The sequence below is a fragment of the Eupeodes corollae genome, chromosome 1 (assembly GCF_945859685.1).
Source record: "Eupeodes corollae chromosome 1, idEupCoro1.1, whole genome shotgun sequence".
NCBI lineage: Eukaryota > Metazoa > Arthropoda > Insecta > Diptera > Syrphidae > Eupeodes > Eupeodes corollae.
Window position 1 is genome coordinate 159,396,461 of NC_079147.1, and position 18,076 is coordinate 159,414,536.

Consider the following 18,076-nt stretch of genomic DNA (forward strand, 5'->3'; position numbering starts at 1 on the left):
ACAAATTTTTTGCTGACAAAATTCTAGTTCCTAAAACTAGGTTTATTGTAAAATAAGACCTTAATTGAGTTCTAACTCATTTCTTTATCAAGTTCTCAAGCGTTAGAACTCTGATGTAGATCTTAGTTTGAGATAGAACTTCGATTTATCAGACTCTCTAATTTGGGGTCTGGGATATTAGAACTCGGTTTTGTTACTTTTAAAATCTCTGAAACGATTTAATTAGTGATAAGGCAATGCTGTTTTTTCTTATATTGTACCTTTTTTATTTTTATAATTTAAATATTATATTTGTACATATTTCTATTACGGTTATTATTCTTCTTTGTAAACAATATTTTTTGTTCTTCAAGCAACATAATTTGTAATAATTGTGCGTGGGTAAAACAGGGATTTGTCATGTCAAGGCCTGCAACCACCTTCATTGTCTATCCCAGTGCCTTATTGATAGACATAGCAAAACAAAGCTTTATAGGAAATTGTACTCGTTTGAATTCGAACGGGTATTCGTTAGTAGCCATCGGTATCCTTGGGCTTGGGCTGAGTCGGAAAGAATTTTAGCTTCAATCACGTTCTTCTGCATAGTTAATATCCGTAATCTTTAGTACCATTGCATAATTTTGGTGCATTTAAATTCCTCATAAGTATTATTGAAGCCCCAATTTTGAAGTCCAGTCTATGCAGAGGAAGTCCTAATGTATTCAAAAATTCAATTGGAATATCAAGAGCATTATCTTGATCAGTCAGATTATCAATAGAAAGATAAGTTTGTTGATGGGCCTGAAACATTGAAAGAATCATCCATTTTCTCTAAAATTTGGGCGACTTGCGGGTAAACTTAGCTATTAATTCATCTTGTCCAGTGACGCTACTTGTTAATGTTGGTTCTTTTAGTACTTCACCATCATTATTTAAAATATTTCCATTTCCTACATCCAAAAGAGTTCTTGAAAATTGTGCTTTATTAATATCACCAAATGTACGCTCACATTTGTGGTCAACCTTAAAAGTTTGACAGAAGCCCACAGAAACGACGATTTTAGGCAAGCATTTATTTCATTTTTGTAACTATTGGCACAACTGGCAATGTTTACTGAAAATCACCAGCGAACAGTATCACAACAACAACCTTTGTTTAATAAAGTCGGTTCGTCCCGACACAATAAACGTCGTTTCTTTAAGCACTTTAGCTAGTGAGCTTTGTTTCGAGATACTAAAAAATGGAAGCTCTTGGCTTTGCAAGTTTTTCCATACTGTAGTAATGTCGCAGAAATCTCTGGTGGTTCTAAGGCTAATGCAATTTTTCCTTAAATTCTAAATTTATCAAGCAAAAGATTGATTAAGAATGTTTTTTCCAGTCCCAGGAGCACAGTCCCAGGTACACAAGCAAGAACATTTTAACACTGTTCTGCATCACGTTGTCGATTATAGTGTTGTATGCAAGTCGCTTGTCGTAGGTTAATTTGTGTTCATTTTCTTGAACGAAAATTGAAAGTTGGTTGGCATCATACGTTGTTTCTGAAAGATAATCACTGTCCTGAAAAAATTGTCTGTCACGTTCTCCAATCCGTGTAAAAGTTAAAGTATCGTCCCAATGTTTCTCATCTTTCAAAAGGCCAAGTGCTTAGCAGGCTCTCTAAAAAGTAGGATAATCAACGCTATTAACAATTTTTAAATTTTTGAATGATGTTGGTCTTCGAACGTGATGCAAAAGCTTACGCAAGTAATAACACTCTGCGTTGCTGGGGTGAACGTTCATTAACTCGCTGACAATTTTCTGATGGAAAAAAATGTCGGTTCGTCAGGGCTGTTTGGTAAAAAAAATCCATCTTAATGATAGACTTAACCCTGGACATTAAAGACTTCTTAATGATTCCGGTGGATCAGTAATTTCTGCAATAAAAACTTTCCCTCCTGAACAGCAGAGGCCTGGTGGTTCCTTAGGCTATTTGAATGCAGGACAGAAATTGCACTTGGTAATCATATTTCCTATCGAAACTTGAGATCAGAGCAATGCTCAAAAACGCTTCACTGACATCACGCTTTGATCTTCCAATTATGTCAATATCATCTGCATATCCGAGTAATAAGATGGACCTTTGGAAGATTGTGCTTCTAGTGTTGACGGTTGAGTTTTGCACAATTCTTTCCAAAACGATGTTGAAGAAGTCGCATGACAGTGCATTCCTTTGTCTAAAACCTTTTTTGACATCAAATGCATCGGTGAGATCTTTCTATCTCCCTTACAGCGGAATTCGGTTCGTCATCGCTGTTATATAATTTTAAGAAGTGGTCTTTCCATATTTTCAACATAGACTCCGGTTCTATTACGATGTTCCCCTGATCGTCTTTGCAGGTTTAGGTTCGTGGCTGGTACCCTTACGGAGTTTTTTTTACCTTTTGTTAAAATTTACGAAGCTCATTCCTGTTGTGACATCCCCCTTTATCCTCGATCGCCAGCAGCTCTGGTCCTCCTGTGCGGCGCCGTTTTATATGCCTCCTGTTTTGCTGCGTGCTTGCCGGCATTCGTAGTGAAACCAGGGGTTTCGCTGTGGTGGCCGTGTAAAACCTAGCACTTCAGAGGTAGCATCTCTGATGGCTGCAAGGCAATGTTGCCACAGGTTTTAAATGCTTAATACAGGCAGCATAGGACTCCTTAAGAGGTAATTATAGACTCGGTCGGAAAGGACATGTCTCTTGCGGTTGTAGCAGTCTAACGTCGAATCTTCTCACAGTACTTCCCTGTTTCGGCTTGGATAGGGATATCCGTAGCCGTACCTTGGGTACAACGAGGTAGTGGTATTAGTCAATGTTGGCCTCTCGATATGTTCAGATATCCTGTATACTGGAGAAGTGTCATGCATCAATCGCAATGTGTTCAATCTGGTTGCAAGTTGATTGATCAGGAGATTTCCATGTCCTCTTGTGGATATTGAGATGTGTGAACTGCGTACTTGCTACCAGAACGTCTCGCTCCGCAGCGAAATCGATCAGCCTGAATCCGTTGTCGGAGGTGGTGTCGTGCAGGCTGTATCTCCCGATTGTGGGACCAAAGATGTCTTCTCTTCCTAGCTTGGCGTTAAAATCTCCTAAGATAATTTTAATGTCATAGCCAGGGCACTGCTCATAAGTCTTGTCCAAGAGCTCGAAGAATATGTCTTTGGTGTCTTCATATTTCTCCTCTGTTAGGGCATGCGCGCATATTAAGCTTATGTTGGCGAATTTAGCTTTGATGCGGATTGTCGTGATGCGCTCGCTCACACCCAAAGTCAAGACTTTTTGCCTGAGTCTAGTTCCAACAACAAATCCACAATCAAATAGACGCTGTCTTTGTTCGCGGTAGCAATTGCCGTAGTATGTATCGCAGTCTTGTTTGACTCCTTTTTTCATTAAGGCATCATGAAAATCATGATCTTGGAGTTTTCAATGCTAACTATTAGTTTCCATATTTTACAGTACTCAAAAATTCGGTTTATCATATAAGTTGAAGCGATTCTGCAGATGACGCGATAACCACAATATCATCCGCGAACAACAGCGATTTAATTAATAGCGTGTTCGATACCAGCAGAAAAGAAATCGACTAAGTCTTCGATAAAGAGAGCGGATAGGCTTGGGCTCATCGTACAACATTGTTTGCAATGTTTTTTTTCCATAATTATGGAAGAGCAATAAAAAAGGGATATGGGAAGATATCCATCAATTAATTTCTGATCATTATTAGGTTTCGGTATGGGAAGGAGAGTTGCAGTTTTCCAAGTATGGCAGTGGTGTTAAGTATTGCATGATATACATATGCAAAAGTAATTGAAGTTTCCCCTCCGACGTAGTGTAAACAAAGCTAAAAAGTTAGTGCAAACTGGTTTTGACGTTTCACAATCAGCTGCTCGGTAAGGACACAAGAATTCAAAATAAAATGAATCTTTCGGTATTAAAATACAAATATAAATGAATGGTATTATATTTTCTATTTGGTTTTATTGAATTTCGAAAAAAAAACTATTTGAAGTTCTGAAAACACAAATGTTTCTTATTTTATATATTTGTATTTGTTATTAATATGACAGTTCGGGATTGACTAGCTTTGTAGTGCAATTTTGCATTGGGAAAGCTAGTCGAATAACCGGAAAGAGCTTAAGAAAGACCAAAGAAAAACCAAAGTAATTAGCAAAATCTCCTTTAAAAGTGATTCCTAATTGTCCTTACAATTTTGTTTGACCAATTTTTTGTCTTTTTAAATACATTCCCTTAGTCCACATACATTTTCTTACTTTGCACTTTTTTGTTTTTGTCTTTTCAATATCAAAGCACGCAATATTTACAGAGCGATTTAATTTTTTGTAACAAGGTCTCTGAAAACTGTACAGTTAACTTGTATTGTGTTTTGCAAAGACTGACTTGCCTAAAATATAAATTTAGGCAGTTATTTTGTGTCGTGAATGGCCGGCCTAATAACAGTTTAAACTAAGTACTTGCCATTTGTATTGAACAATTAATATGGCGCCAACATTTACTAAAGAAAGTATCGTTTCTAATTAATATTTGTCCACCACTGTATGTACACTGCCAACCACTAGGTTGAGGTCACAAATTTTGGAATCGATATTCGATTTGAATAGCTGTTGGAAGTGTTTACTAATACTAGACTTATATTGCCGATCCACAAAACAATGAATGTTTTTTTGGAAAGTCTATTTCCAAAAATGAAACGCATTTTTGGGCCTTTGCCTTGGATTTTCCAAAATGAATATGCCCCCATTCACACTGCGAATGTTGATAGAAGTTGAACTCAATCAGAAGTCGTGCAACTTTTGCACAAGGGCAAGGACAATTTAAGTGCAGCTTCTCGTAGGTCCAAATTTCCTGTGATTATAAAATAATGTACAAAACCGTTATAAATAAATGTTGTTTAACCATAAAATGATAAAATTTCAATATTTTTGTCCTTTTGTTTTTGAAATTCTGCACGTTTATCGCAATGACGCCTTTTTTTATTAGCAGTTAATTTGTTGGCCTTGAAGAATTCCGACGCTTGTTTTCAATTTACCCTTTGATTTTATAAATTTGTAATAGTTAAATGTGTTCCTTTTCACAGGTAGTAACGTTTCCGGGTACAAAACTTCCAATACCCATGAAAAGTGAGAATCGATTCCAAAATTTGTGGACTCATCCTAAAGGTTGGCAGTGTATAATTGGGTTCAACTGTTCGTTGATCATAAATTCATAGTTAATTATAACATTTCAGCTACGGTTCAAGTAGTGATATTTGACGTTCAAAATTCTAAGAACCATCTATCTTTTCAAAACCAGTCTGCCGTTGTACCTCTCTATAATCCATACACATTTATAGCTACCTACATAGCCAAAGAAGACGAAGTCATTTCAATCTGTTATATTGCTCTTAAGCTGAAACGTGTGGTTATAAATTAATGAAGTCGCATAAATCAAACGCACATAAGCAAAATTAAAATTTCGGCATTATTGCTTTCATGAGAAATCCAGAAAGACTTTTATATGATTATTCATACAACCAGCAATTATATCAACGTGATCAAAATCATTAAACAATTAAATAATTACTCGTAAAATCTGTTTCAATTAATTTTTTTGTTTAACATAATCACACATACATTTCCACTTAATAGCTATACGAAGAAACTCCATATCCTAGCTTATTCATTTCCTCATCAATCCAAGTTCGGGCCAGTGCAACACTTGCATAAGCTGCAGGAATGGGGTCATTGCAGCCTAAGCCCCATGCCACAATACCACTTTGATAATATCTGTTCTGAGAAGCATCTGCTGAGCATACCAGCGGACCACCTCCGTCACCGGTACAAGTGTCCACGCCTTGTTGACCACCTGCACACATGAAAGAAGGATCGAGTACGAAGTATTTGCCAAGTCGTGATGCCCGGAACACAGACTGACATTGGCCGAACTCTACCACTGGCAGTGGAACTCGTTTCATAATCACACTGTACTTTCCAGCACTCCCAAATTTATCACGACCCCATCCGCTGGAGAGGCACGTCTCTCCCGCGGCAGGTACCACATTCGGTGCTGGCAGGCAAACAACGTTGATATGATCTGCTAGAACAAATGGCTGACTCATCACCACCAGGGCGAAGTCATTGGCTACATTTTGGGGATTGAAACCTGGATGCATTATTATTTGTTGGGCATTGAGCTCCTGGAACGGCAAACGCTCCCTCGTTGTTTGGGAATCCCATTCACCGGCACGGGCCTTAAACTGATTCGGTCCGTATTTCCTTACACAATGCGCAGCGGTCAGCACCACTTGGGGATGTATTAAGGAGCCTGCACAGAAGTACTCTTCATTGTCGGTACTCAAAAGAGCAACAGTCCATGGAAGTTCGCCAAAATTAGCTTCGTTATCGTTGTTTCCGGTTATCTCAAAGTCAACATTTGCATTACGAATACCACATCCGGTGGGCTGGTTTGGCCGATTAACAACCGGTGTTGTTTTAATTGGTTCTGACACTGTCCGATTATCTATGCAACAAATGTCCAAATAATGCTGACAGCTATAGGGGTCGAAGCGTATGTCAATTTTTCCAAAACCGTCAACTTCTCCATCATCTCGCAGAGTGTTATCTCCCGGCCGACAGAGATAGTACGGCACGCAAGTGCACTTCACTCCATCGTCAGTCTTCAGAATTTGAGGTTGCGAAGTTGCAGTAATCGGCTCAGACGTCACAATGTCGCCGAATCCCGGCCGTCGAGTAGCAACCGGTCGTTGTGTTGTTGTTGCGTTTGAATTGAAAATATCCGCAATCACTCCGGCGATATTCGGGGGGAGATCTTGAGCAGAGACAGAACTGCAGCAGAGCACCGTCGTCGTTGTTAAAACATAGAACCACATTAACATTTTGGCAACCTACAAATATTAAGCGTGTATTTCAAAACCAAACAACAGAGATTTATGAATATTTTAAATTGATTAAAATTGTTGTTTTTTTAAATAAACACAAAGAAATAACACACCAACTTTAATCGACTATCAACATTCAACAAAAGACTCACACTGATCAATGCCAATAACTTGTACGGGCTTATTATGTGCGATCAAAAAGCAAGTCGAGTTTATTCAGATTATTGGAAAGAAAAAAAAACCCTAACATGGGAATTTTCGTATGACGAGATCGATTTTTAATAACCACTGCCACTGCCGCTGCCGCAGCCACACTCTTAATCACCAAGTTGTATTGTTTTCAAAAAATGTAAACGCACAATTATTGTCTTTTTTTAGCGCAGCGCCAGAGGATCGGACAGTAGAAAATACAAATGGGTTGTGTGTTTCGTGTGCGGAAGATTATATGACTCTGAAGTCTGATCTTGTCAATGGCTATTAAACGAATGAGTATTGAGTATTTGAGAAGACTAAATCAAGGCTGAGAATAATCAAGGCTATCAGCAAAGGTCTAGAGTAATACATATGGTTGCCAAGTTTTGAAAATGTAAATACATTAAAGATTAAAATTAAAATTCTGTGGAAAACAATTTTTAAGTAAAGTCACAGTTTAGCATGTTTTTTTAGACGTTTAATTTTTAATCTGGTAATCCCTTTTTCGGAGTTGATTTTCTTTATCTGACCAATTTCAAGGAAACATTAAAGAAGATCGTAAGGAATACGAACTATTATAAAGTAGTAATTCCAGAGTACAGTTTAGAAGAATTCCGGTGCCATTTTCGAATGAGTCGAAGTTGCTTTTCCGTAATTTTTTTTGTTTATAAAAGTATGTTATTAATTAGTTCTTTAAAGGATCTTATGACAAAGATTTTAAATCTCAAGTATGTTCATCCATTGGAAAAAAAAACGTTTGTATACTATTTGGATTCTAAGCAAACAAGAGAGTTTCTTGTCGTCTGGTGATCGTTTTAATTTAGCACCAAGTTCAGCACACAGTCCTAAAAATCTACGACCTATAAGTCTATCATAATTCCTTCTTAAGACCTTGGGAAAATTGATTTATATCAATTTAAGGGCAAGTATTGATACCAGACTTTTGTCTTCGTCTCAACATGCCTATTGTAAAGGTAAATAGGTGGAACAACGATACACACTTTAGTACGCACCGTCGAATATTCCCTCCCTCATAAAGAGTTCACTATGGTTGCTTTCCTTGAGATCGAAGGTGCATTTAATAACATCTCTTAATGTAGAGAGTTTGCTTCGGGAGTTAATTCATTTAATGCTTACAAGCAGAATAATTAACTCAAAACTGGGCAACGCTTCTGGTAGACGATTCGTTAGTAGAGGGACACCGCAAGGTGGTGTTCTATCCCCTCTCCTCTGGAACCTAGTGGTGAATGAAATCCTAACTAGTCTGTATGCGGAGTGCTTGAGAGTGATAGTCTATGCGGACGACGTTGCTATAGCGGTTTCAGGAAAGCATAGTGACACCCTAAAAGAACTCTTACAAAATACCTTAGACAGACTAATACTTTGGGCTGATCGGTGTGGACTGGGTGTTAACCCACACAAAACCGATTTAGCCTTATTTTCGAGGAGATAAAAAATTCCATTTGTCAACCCCTCCTATATTAAAGGAATCCAATTTAAATTCTCAGACGAGGCAGTACGGTGAACTGCACGGTGAACTGCTTTAGAGAAAGGTATGAACAGGGATAAGTTAAATAAAGTCCAACGTTCAGCTTGCCTATGTATAAACGGAACGCTTCGCACGACCCCATCTGCGGCACTGAACACTTTACTCTACCTAACACCTCTTGACATATTTAGCAAACAAATAGCTGGAAGCTCTGCTATTCGCCTCAAAGCTTCGTCGCAGTGGACTAACAACAACATTGGACACTCCGTTATTCTTAGGTATTTAGAATCAATTCCCAAACGCAGAGGCTACACCATCACCCAACTGCAATTCGACAGAAACTTCCAGATTTCTATACCTCCCAGATCTTTTTGTGCGGATAGGACGTTCTTGGAGGATGAGTCAATCCATTTTTACACAAATGGATCAAAAACAAAAGAAAGGGTTGGTGGAGGTGTGTACTCTGAACCACTGAAATTAAGTCTCTCATTCATTCTCATCCAGGCGGAACTTTTGGTGATAAAGGCAGTATTCTCCTGGCTTAAAGAAAATGTGACCGCATTTTCTCAGATAGCCAGGCTGCTATCAAATCTCTGGACTCTGTCTCTACAAACTCTATATCAGTCCATAACTGTCGATCATCTCTAATGGAGATGGCGCAACAGTTTAATATTCACCTTTGCTAGGTGCCAGGCCATGAAGACATTATAGGTAAGTGTAAGGCAGATGCACTCGCCAGGAATGATACATTGCAGCCCATCCTACCACTTTTGGCAAGTACTGGCATACCAATCGCTACTTGTGAATTGCTGCTAATGCAAGACGATGTGAGGAGGGCAGGCACCAGGTGGAATAACATCAACACGTGTCGAGTCACAAAAAACTTCTGGCCAACACTGGATTTAAAATGTTTAAAGTGCTTGCTCTCTCTAAGCAGATCGCATATAAGATCGATATTAGGTGTCATAACCGGACACTGTCTAATAGGAAAGCACGCCACTAGACTAGGCGTATTCTCAAATGACTTTTGCAGAAGCTGTATGGCCAATAAGAGTAAAAAACGGTTCTTCATCTTCTCTGCATTCTTCTTTAACGATCTAAACGATCTAAATCATATCGGTATAATCAGCCTCTCACGTTTCGTAAGGGACTCAAGCTGGTTCCATTGAGCTTAGGAAGAAGCCTCAAGATTCATGTATTATCACAATGGGCCATTACACTGGCCTAAGTGTGTCCGTTTCCATCTTCGACAGCCACTATAACCTAACCTAACCTAACCTAATCTTAGCACACAAATCATTTTGTGAGATTTTGGATTTGTTGTGTTCCGTTTTGGCTTAATACATTAAGTGGCCATCAATAAGCCAATATAATGATATATGTATGTGTACATAAAATGTTTGACAAATTCAGTTCATCATTTTGAAATAACACATTTATAAATATTATAATGAAGGTATGAATCAGCCGGTCAAGAACCCTATAAACTACTACAATAGAAAAAATACTCATTTGATTATTTTACAAGGTACACTTAATATATATTAATTTTAACAAATATATTTACATATTAATTTCTTTAACATGAGTTTGTGACCATCGAGCTGTTTTCATAGTCATCGATATTTATGTAGGTGCTATTGGTCGACTACATGATTCTAGAATTTTTAGAAATAGTCCTCTCTCTGATCAATTGACTCAATTATTGCCCGCCGACTACCATCTGGTAGGCGATGCTGCCTACCCTCTAGCTCAAAACCTAAGAATAATGGGCACCTTCTCGAAAAGCAAATCAATTTCAATACACGCCTAACCAGTGCTAGAATAACCGTAGAGCGAACTTTTGGTTTTCTCAAAGGCCAATTTCGCACAACCACATTCATTTATTTATTGAATCTAGAACACAGCGACGGAGGGTTCAGAAGGGTCCCTGACATTTATTTCGTCCATTTTCCATTTTCGTTTCTCATAATCGCTCTACGCCATGAGTTTTGTTTTTCTGGGTTTCGTTTTTTCTGCCGTTCGTTTCGTATTTCATAATAAGGGTCCTGATTGTGAAACGTCAAAATCAGTGCCAACTAACTTTTAAGACGATATTTTTACACTACGTCGCGGTCGGAGGGAAAATTTAACTACTTTTGTAGTTAGATTTAGCCAATCAGAATACCTTGGCTACGTAGCCACTAGCTTTGTGAATGCGACCATTCTCTCCAACTTTGTTTTTTTTTTTTGGTATTTTCCTAGCTTGCTTTAATTAATAATTTATATAATTAAGCTTTGTTGAGCGATTACCCCTCTTTGCACCAATACTATTGCGATTTAAAAACAAATGTTTAGCTGGGAATTTGACACAAAGTAAACTAATACAATGACAAAAAAAAAATCCAATTGTGTTCCATGCGCCCGAAAAAAAAAATCAATTTTCCAAAGACATCTGTATTTACCTATGGAAAACCCCATACGACTCGTAATCACATATTCTATGTTTTCGAAATAGCTTTCCGTGAACACTTTAACTTCTAAATAATTTCAATAATGTTTTTTACAGGTCTAGTAAAAGCCTTGAAAATGAATACAATATGGACTTTCAAAACAAGTATATAAGGTTTAGTATTGTCACTTATGTTTTATTATTAAAGGCGGCAAGATGTTGAAAGGGAATAAAGCAACTGTGTGTGAGGTATTATCAAAATTATTTGAAAGGCGCTTGTATGCCAATTAGTGCGATATACATCCTACTTACTTAAGGTTGAGCTACAGTCCTGTGTGAACTAGGGTTTCACCCAACAAACTTCTCCATCTAGCTCGGTCCCTAGATAGATGTTTCCAGTTTCGCGCTCCAACTTGGGTGAGGTCACCTTCCACGATGATCAGCGGTCTTCCTCTACTGCGCTGTCCTGTGGGTGTGGATTCGAAGACTTTCCGAGCCGGAGCACTGGTTTCCATGCGCTCTACGTGACCCAGCCATCTTAGTCGTTGGACTTTTACCCTTCTGACTATGTCTACGTTGCTGTACAGCCCGTACAGCTCGCCGTTCCATCTTCTTATCCACTCCCCTTCGATGCATACGAGACCGTAGATCACACGAAGAACTTTTCTCTCGAAGCGACCCAAGGTGCTTTCATCCGCTTTTGTCATAGTCCATGCTTCTGCACCGTATAACAGGACGGGGATGATAAGTGTCTTATATAGCAACACTTTGGTCCCTTGAGAGAGGACTTTACCACTCAATTGCTTTCTTAGTGCAATGAAACAGCGTTTACAGCGGAGCCTAGGTAGACGAAGTCTTTGACTACGTCAAAGTTGCGTCTGTCGATGGTGACGTTTTGACCAAGACGTCGGTGTTGTATGTCCTTTCTTGACGACAGGATGTATTTTGTTTTGCCCTCATTAATCGTCAAACCCATTTTTGCCGCCTCTGCCTCAATACTCACAAAAGCCCCATTGACAACACGCTGAGCTCTTCCGATTATGTCAATGTCATCAGCATATGCCAGCAATTGGAGAGACTTTTGAAAGATAGTGCCTCTAGTGTTGACGCGTGAGCATGGCAGCGCATCACCTTGTCCAAAACCATTTTTGACATCGAAAGGTTCTGTTAAGTTGTTTCCAACCTTCTTTATGGAGCAGCGTGAATTCTCCATGGTCATCCTGCACAAACGGACTAGTTTGGCAGGGATGCCAAAACTAGACATGGCTCTATACAGGTCGTCCCTGTAGATGCTGTCATATGCGGCCTTGAAATCTATGAAAAGATGGTGGGTGTCGATTTAGTGTTCTTGGGTTTTTTTCAAGGATCTGCCGTAATGTGAATATTTTTTTTTTTTTTTTTTTTTTAGAGGGTCTCCTTTTTTCAGGGTCGGGCAAACAATACTGAGGTTCCATTCATCGGGCATGCTTTCTTTCGACGATATCTTACAGATAAGTTGGTGAAAGCTCCTAACCAACTTATATCCAGCTGCTTTAAAGAGCTCGGCATTCAAGCCATCCGCTCCAGCGGCTTTATTAGACTTCAGCTTAGATATGGCAATCTTAACTTTGTCTAGTCGGGAGAACGGGATTGTTGGCTTTCGTCGCCTATATACATGTGATACACATCATTCATCATTATAAAGGCCCACCTCTACTTCTTAGGTTGGCACGGATCCCAATGGCATTTGATTCTATTAACAAAAACACATTACTCTCCAAGCTACATAACTTAGAAGTTTCAACCATTTTTACTAGAGCTATTAAAAAAATACAGACGCAAGAATTTACAATGGGAGTGATGTCTCAGATAAATTTCAGATGCTAAGAGGGGTCAGGCAGAGTTGTAACTTAAGCCGATTGCTTTTTGCACTGTTTCTCGACGACCTAACTAATTGGCTTACTTGCGGAGTAAACATTGGAAATTTAAGTATGAAGACAATTATGTACGCGGATGACATAGTGATTTTAGCTGCGTCCCCATCATCACTTCAACTGATGGTTAACAAAACTTGCTGAATACTGCAATCTTTGGGGACTGGAGGTAAACACAGATAAATCCAAAGTTCTGATTTTTAAAAATCGATCAGGGAGAGTGGCATCTAATCAAAAATGGAAGTGTAACGGGAAAGATCTGGAAGTAGTAAAAGAGTAAAACTACCTGGAAATGGAGGTAACATTCAATTTAAATGTAGATTCGCATCTTAAAACAAAATTGAACAAAGGGAAATCAGCGATTTGCACAAATTAGAGAAGAATCTTCAGAAATAAACTTATATCTGTCGACACTAAGTACCGAGTTTTTAAGTCTTATTTGACGGAGCCCAGGTTTAAAGAGTGCATAAATTTGAACCAGTGGAGTATCTATTGAGATTTTTTATCAGAAAAATTTTCTACCTGCCTATAAGTACCTGTAAACAGGACTTCCAACGCTTTTCATTTCAACACTGAAATTAAATGCAGATTATTTGCTAAAAGTTTTAAAAATGGAGGACACTAGGCTACCCAAGCTTATTCTTCAGTATGCAGTTCTTAACAAAAAGCTATTTCGTAAGGATTGGATTAATCTTGCTGCCAACTGCCGATTAATTTCTTGGACATGAAATTATGATCGAAACGGTGGGATTGTCGACTGAGAGAATATTTTATGCCAAGACCAAGAGTTTATATAATCTGAATGAGCAGAATTATTTCAACAATGCCTATGCCTTTCTTGTTTAGTAATAGGCACAGTTTTCAAAATAAGAGGAGAGCTGTTAAAAGTGAATTACCTGCCACATCGAACAGAGAGAGCTGAAACATGTAATATTAGCAATCTACACGAAAGGAAAGACATATAAAACTTTGTGGCGACTTGCCCTTCCCCTAATGAGATTAGGCGATATTACTTCGGTAAAAATAATCTCACACAAGAAGAATTGTTCACCTATGTGAATGGTGCAAATTGGATGCTGCTCCAATGTGAAGTAAATTTTTTAAAAATTCTTAATATCTATTTTTTCTAATTTGATTTCAATACACGTGAAGTAAAGTTTTTAAAACCATTTGCTATTTTGTGTTAACTAAACTAAAAATTACTTTTATTTGCTATATTGTTTTAACTAAACTGAAAGTTCCACTTTTTTACTATTTTGTTTTAACTAAACTGAAAGTTACATTTATTTACTAATTTGTTTTAACTAAACTAAAAGTTCCAAGCATACTTAATTTTATATGTCAACTTAATCTTAAATATCACAAAAAACAAGCAACAATAATTTAATAACAAAATGTATGTATAATGAAATTATCATTTTATTTGAAATTTTAAATATAATAGTATTTGCCAGCCAGGCAGACGACATAAATGTCATGCCTGTATTTTTATTTAATGTAATACGTAATATAATAATAATATTATTTAGTTTTATAAATAAATAATAATATACATAAGTATATTGGATTACCACTTCTTCCGCAATCCGGCTGAATCCGGGTTTGTTCACCTTTAGGGCGCGCGTCGGTCGATTAAGATTTATTTGCATAGACCTGCGACTTCAAGAAACCCCACAGAAAAAGTCTAGCGTGGTCAAATCGTATGAACTATCCCTCAAGCCCAGCTCGGGCAAAAGTTCTTCAAAAATTAAATTGAACATAAAAAGCGATTAAGCACCACTAAAGGAGTCTGATGATCGGGTCCCCGTGAAATAACTATAACTCCAGCCTATGAACTTGGTGGTAGCACACAGAAGTTGTTGTTGTTTCATTCTAAATTTTCAATTGTAAATTCGGCGAGCAGCTGCCTTTAACTGCGAGTATAAAATTTCATACAAAAGCCTCCTTAGAATCCCTCAAATTATTCATGCAAAATGTCAATCGTGGCGTTTGCATTGTGGCACCTAGCGCCGTCCTGATGATGGAACCACATGCCGTCTAGGTTCTTATGGTTCAATTTGAGATATAAGAAACTAGTTATCATCGTTATGTAGCACTCGCTGTTGACGGACCAATTATGCCGCCACGGCCGGCCCAAACTTTACACCAAACGGTAACTTTTTTGAGGATGCATTATCACCTGGTGAACCTCGCGCTGGTTGGTGTCGTCCCATGTAATTAACTTTGAGCTAGTGGGTCAGTTAGATCTTATACGGGTGTACGGCTATGTCAAGACGAAATTCATTGATCTTTATTCATCATTATAAAATTGAAAATTCAATAAATCATCTAAAATTTCAATTGATTTATTTATTACAATTTCAAAAGTTAAATTATTATCATAATTATTTACAAGTTTCAAACAATTTTACATTATAGTTATTAGACCATTCATCGCAGGCACTAATAACATTACAACTATTTAATAATTGGGATCCGACAGTGAATGAAATTAAACGTCGTTCGGCTACATCTAAATTCACTACTTGAAATCCATGTTCTTCTGGCGATGTTATAGAATATGATTTTCCTTGAGTCCTTCTGTAGATAGATTGACAAATTGATCCAGTGTTGTAGCGTGTATTTCCAACTTGGAGCAACTCAAGTAAGTCTTCGAGTAATTTTGTTTGCGAGGTCTTGGAAATAAGAACATCTACAGGAATTCTTGGAGTATGTGTATTCGTGGATGGCGTGTAAGTTGTTACCATGCTTTCAAAGATACATTTTTCCTTTACCCAATCTGAGGTCTCCATAGTCACAATCCCTGTGTAAGAGGATGTTCACAAAATTCCTTAGCTTAATTCTTTCTTTTGGGCAATTACTATTTTTCGGGCGTATAGAAGAGATTCCGTCAAAATATACAAGATTTTCTTCGCCTCGAACAAAGAGTTCAAAACTTCTAATGTGTGTCGTAATCGAATGTATTAGGAATTCCTCCGTCCAAATTATTATTATTTTCGGTGGTACACTTGGGCGTATACGTACTTTTCCTATTTAGCAACTATTTTGTTTGTTTTATTTTAAACCAATTTTTCAATTGATAGCGTCTACACTAAAATAACGCAAAAGATTAAATACAATTTAAAACTTAATCGTACTTTCGGCTTCACTATCCATTTTTGCATTTATCTTTCATATTCATTTCATCTTAAGTAGAATTTGCGATTTAGTTGCTTTTATTTACTTTTAAATAATTGGCAACTATGAAACTTTAATTATTGTTACTTTATGTAGATTATATAAACGTACATATACGAGGATAGATTATAAACATTTTTTGTTGAGAAAAACAACTAATATAATTTTCTTTGACCGTGAAGGAATCTACATCATGTGTGTTAAATTAAAACGTGAAATTATGACACATAAATCAGACAGACAAGAGATTCTAAGTTAGAGGAACAGCGAGTTAACACAGTCCACATACGTATAGTATGTAATGTACACCAGACAAGTTTTTGATAATGATTCAGATGAGTCTCGAATAAATTTCAAAATAATACTGATCCAGTTTATCAAGCAGTAAGTTCACCTGACGAAGTTTGCAAAAACCGGTTACCTGGGATTCAAATAGCTATGTTTTACAGGGTGATGTTTTGTTGCTTTAAGTTAAATAAGAAATAGCATAATAATTGAGAAAGTAAATACATGAGAATTTTTAAATATTTAATATTGAAAGCAAAGTAGATGCGAATTTTTAAAGTTAATCACCGAACTTTCGTCGCTTTCAAAGAGTGCGTTCACAAATTAAATTCAAAATGTTTAAGTCCCTATTAGAAAACCCGATATCAGAACGAACTAAGTCTAGACTAAGAGGGTTGGCAGCCAAAACAGCCACCTGCTAATCTAACGTTTCTCAGAACCATTATCAAAGTGTTGACGGTTATTGGCTTTGAAACACCCTGCATACATCTTAGATTAAATAACAAACATTTTATGTACAACCAAACTTGACAAAATGTACAATTGCGATGAAAAACAAAAGAAGAGTCATCAATTCGATGTCTTATCAAACACAACTCTACCGGTAGTAGTGCTATATACGAAATTATGAAGTATTCACTTTATGACGTTCAGTTTTGAAATGAAGCATCGAGAAAGTTGAAAAAAAGACTTGTTTCCGCCCGGGATCGAACCGGGGGCCTTCCGCGTGTTAGGCGGATGTGATAACCACTACACCACGGAAACATTTAAAAATTGTATACCAAATATTATTGTATTTGTTAGTACCATTTTTCGAAAATATGCTTGGAACTTTATTCAACTAGAGTAGGAATCGCTTTAGTTGATATCAACCATTGAAACAGTAAAAGTGTTATTGAAGTAAATTTCCATTAACTTTATATAATAATATAACAAAAACTTTAGAATTCAATTATTTCTTTATAATTTTATTTAAGTAAAAACTAATTTAAAAATGAAAATGCTGATAAACTAATTTTCGTTTTGTAGTTAGGGTTAGTAGCAAAAAAAGAAAAATCAGCCAATTTCCTGTTGGACCTCGTGAACCTTTTTATTTTATGTTGGTAGTGCCAAATTTGGGTAAGGGTTTTGAAAAGTGTTAGCGTTGCCAGGTTTGGCAACACTCCCTCCTGGTAAGCTGAGGCCTTGTTCCTGGTTACCATCTTGAAACAAACCTGGTTTGTACTAAAGCACTTCCTTTCCTGGGAACACCTTCTTGACTATTTCTTTTCTTTCGGCCATTGAATTGTCGGAAACTGTGGATCTACCAGGATAACAACATCGCCGATACTAATTGTTGAGTTGAAACCACTTTGTCCGTTTAGTCAAGGTCGGTAGGTACTCTTGAACCCACTGTTTCCAGTGTGAATTAGAAAATTGTTCACACGTCATCCAGTCTTTTTTGAGAACAGTTCCAACGTATTTGAATTCTACTAAATGAGTTTAACCATTTGGAGGAACCCAATAAAAAATGATTCGGTGTTAAAGCCTCATCGCTGTCGCTGTCTAAAGGAACATAAGTTTATAGCCTCGAATTGATGACATTCTCGACTTCACCCATCATTCTTAGCAGAGTTTCATAACAAGGGTTTTGAGAAGGCTTCATACTTGTTAAAACCTGATTCACAGAACGAACCATCTCCTCCCAACTCCCC

The 18,076-nt window shown here is 37.3% G+C and overlaps 1 protein-coding gene and 1 non-coding gene across 3 annotated transcripts; both read right to left on the minus strand.

Moving 5' to 3' along the window:
* Positions 1 to 5,588: 5,588 nt before the first annotated feature.
* LOC129940084 (phenoloxidase-activating factor 2) lies at positions 5,589 to 7,384 on the minus strand. Of its 2 annotated transcripts, none has more exons than XM_056048327.1 (2): positions 7,048 to 7,384; positions 5,589 to 6,901 (listed from the first exon to the last, which is right to left on the minus strand). In XM_056048327.1, the coding sequence occupies exon 2, from the start codon at positions 6,890 to 6,892 to the stop codon at positions 5,639 to 5,641; it is 1,254 nt and encodes a 417-aa protein (XP_055904302.1). In that variant the 5' UTR covers positions 6,893 to 6,901; positions 7,048 to 7,384; the 3' UTR covers positions 5,589 to 5,638. The 2 variants fall into 2 exon arrangements, with proteins under 2 accessions (XP_055904302.1, XP_055904303.1); XM_056048328.1 differs by having other exon boundaries at positions 7,009 to 7,384.
* A 9,690-nt stretch (positions 7,385 to 17,074) lies between these two features.
* On the minus strand, positions 17,075 to 17,147 carry Trnav-aac (transfer RNA valine (anticodon AAC)). Its single transcript has one exon. It is a non-coding gene; the product is annotated as a tRNA-Val (tRNA).
* Between the last annotated feature and the right edge of the window lie 929 nt (positions 17,148 to 18,076).

What these genes read in the sequence shown, in the direction of transcription:
- LOC129940084 (XM_056048327.1), bottom strand. Translation starts at nt 6,892, where the DNA reads ATGTTAATGTGGTTCTATGTTTTAACAACGACGACGGTGCTCTGCTGC.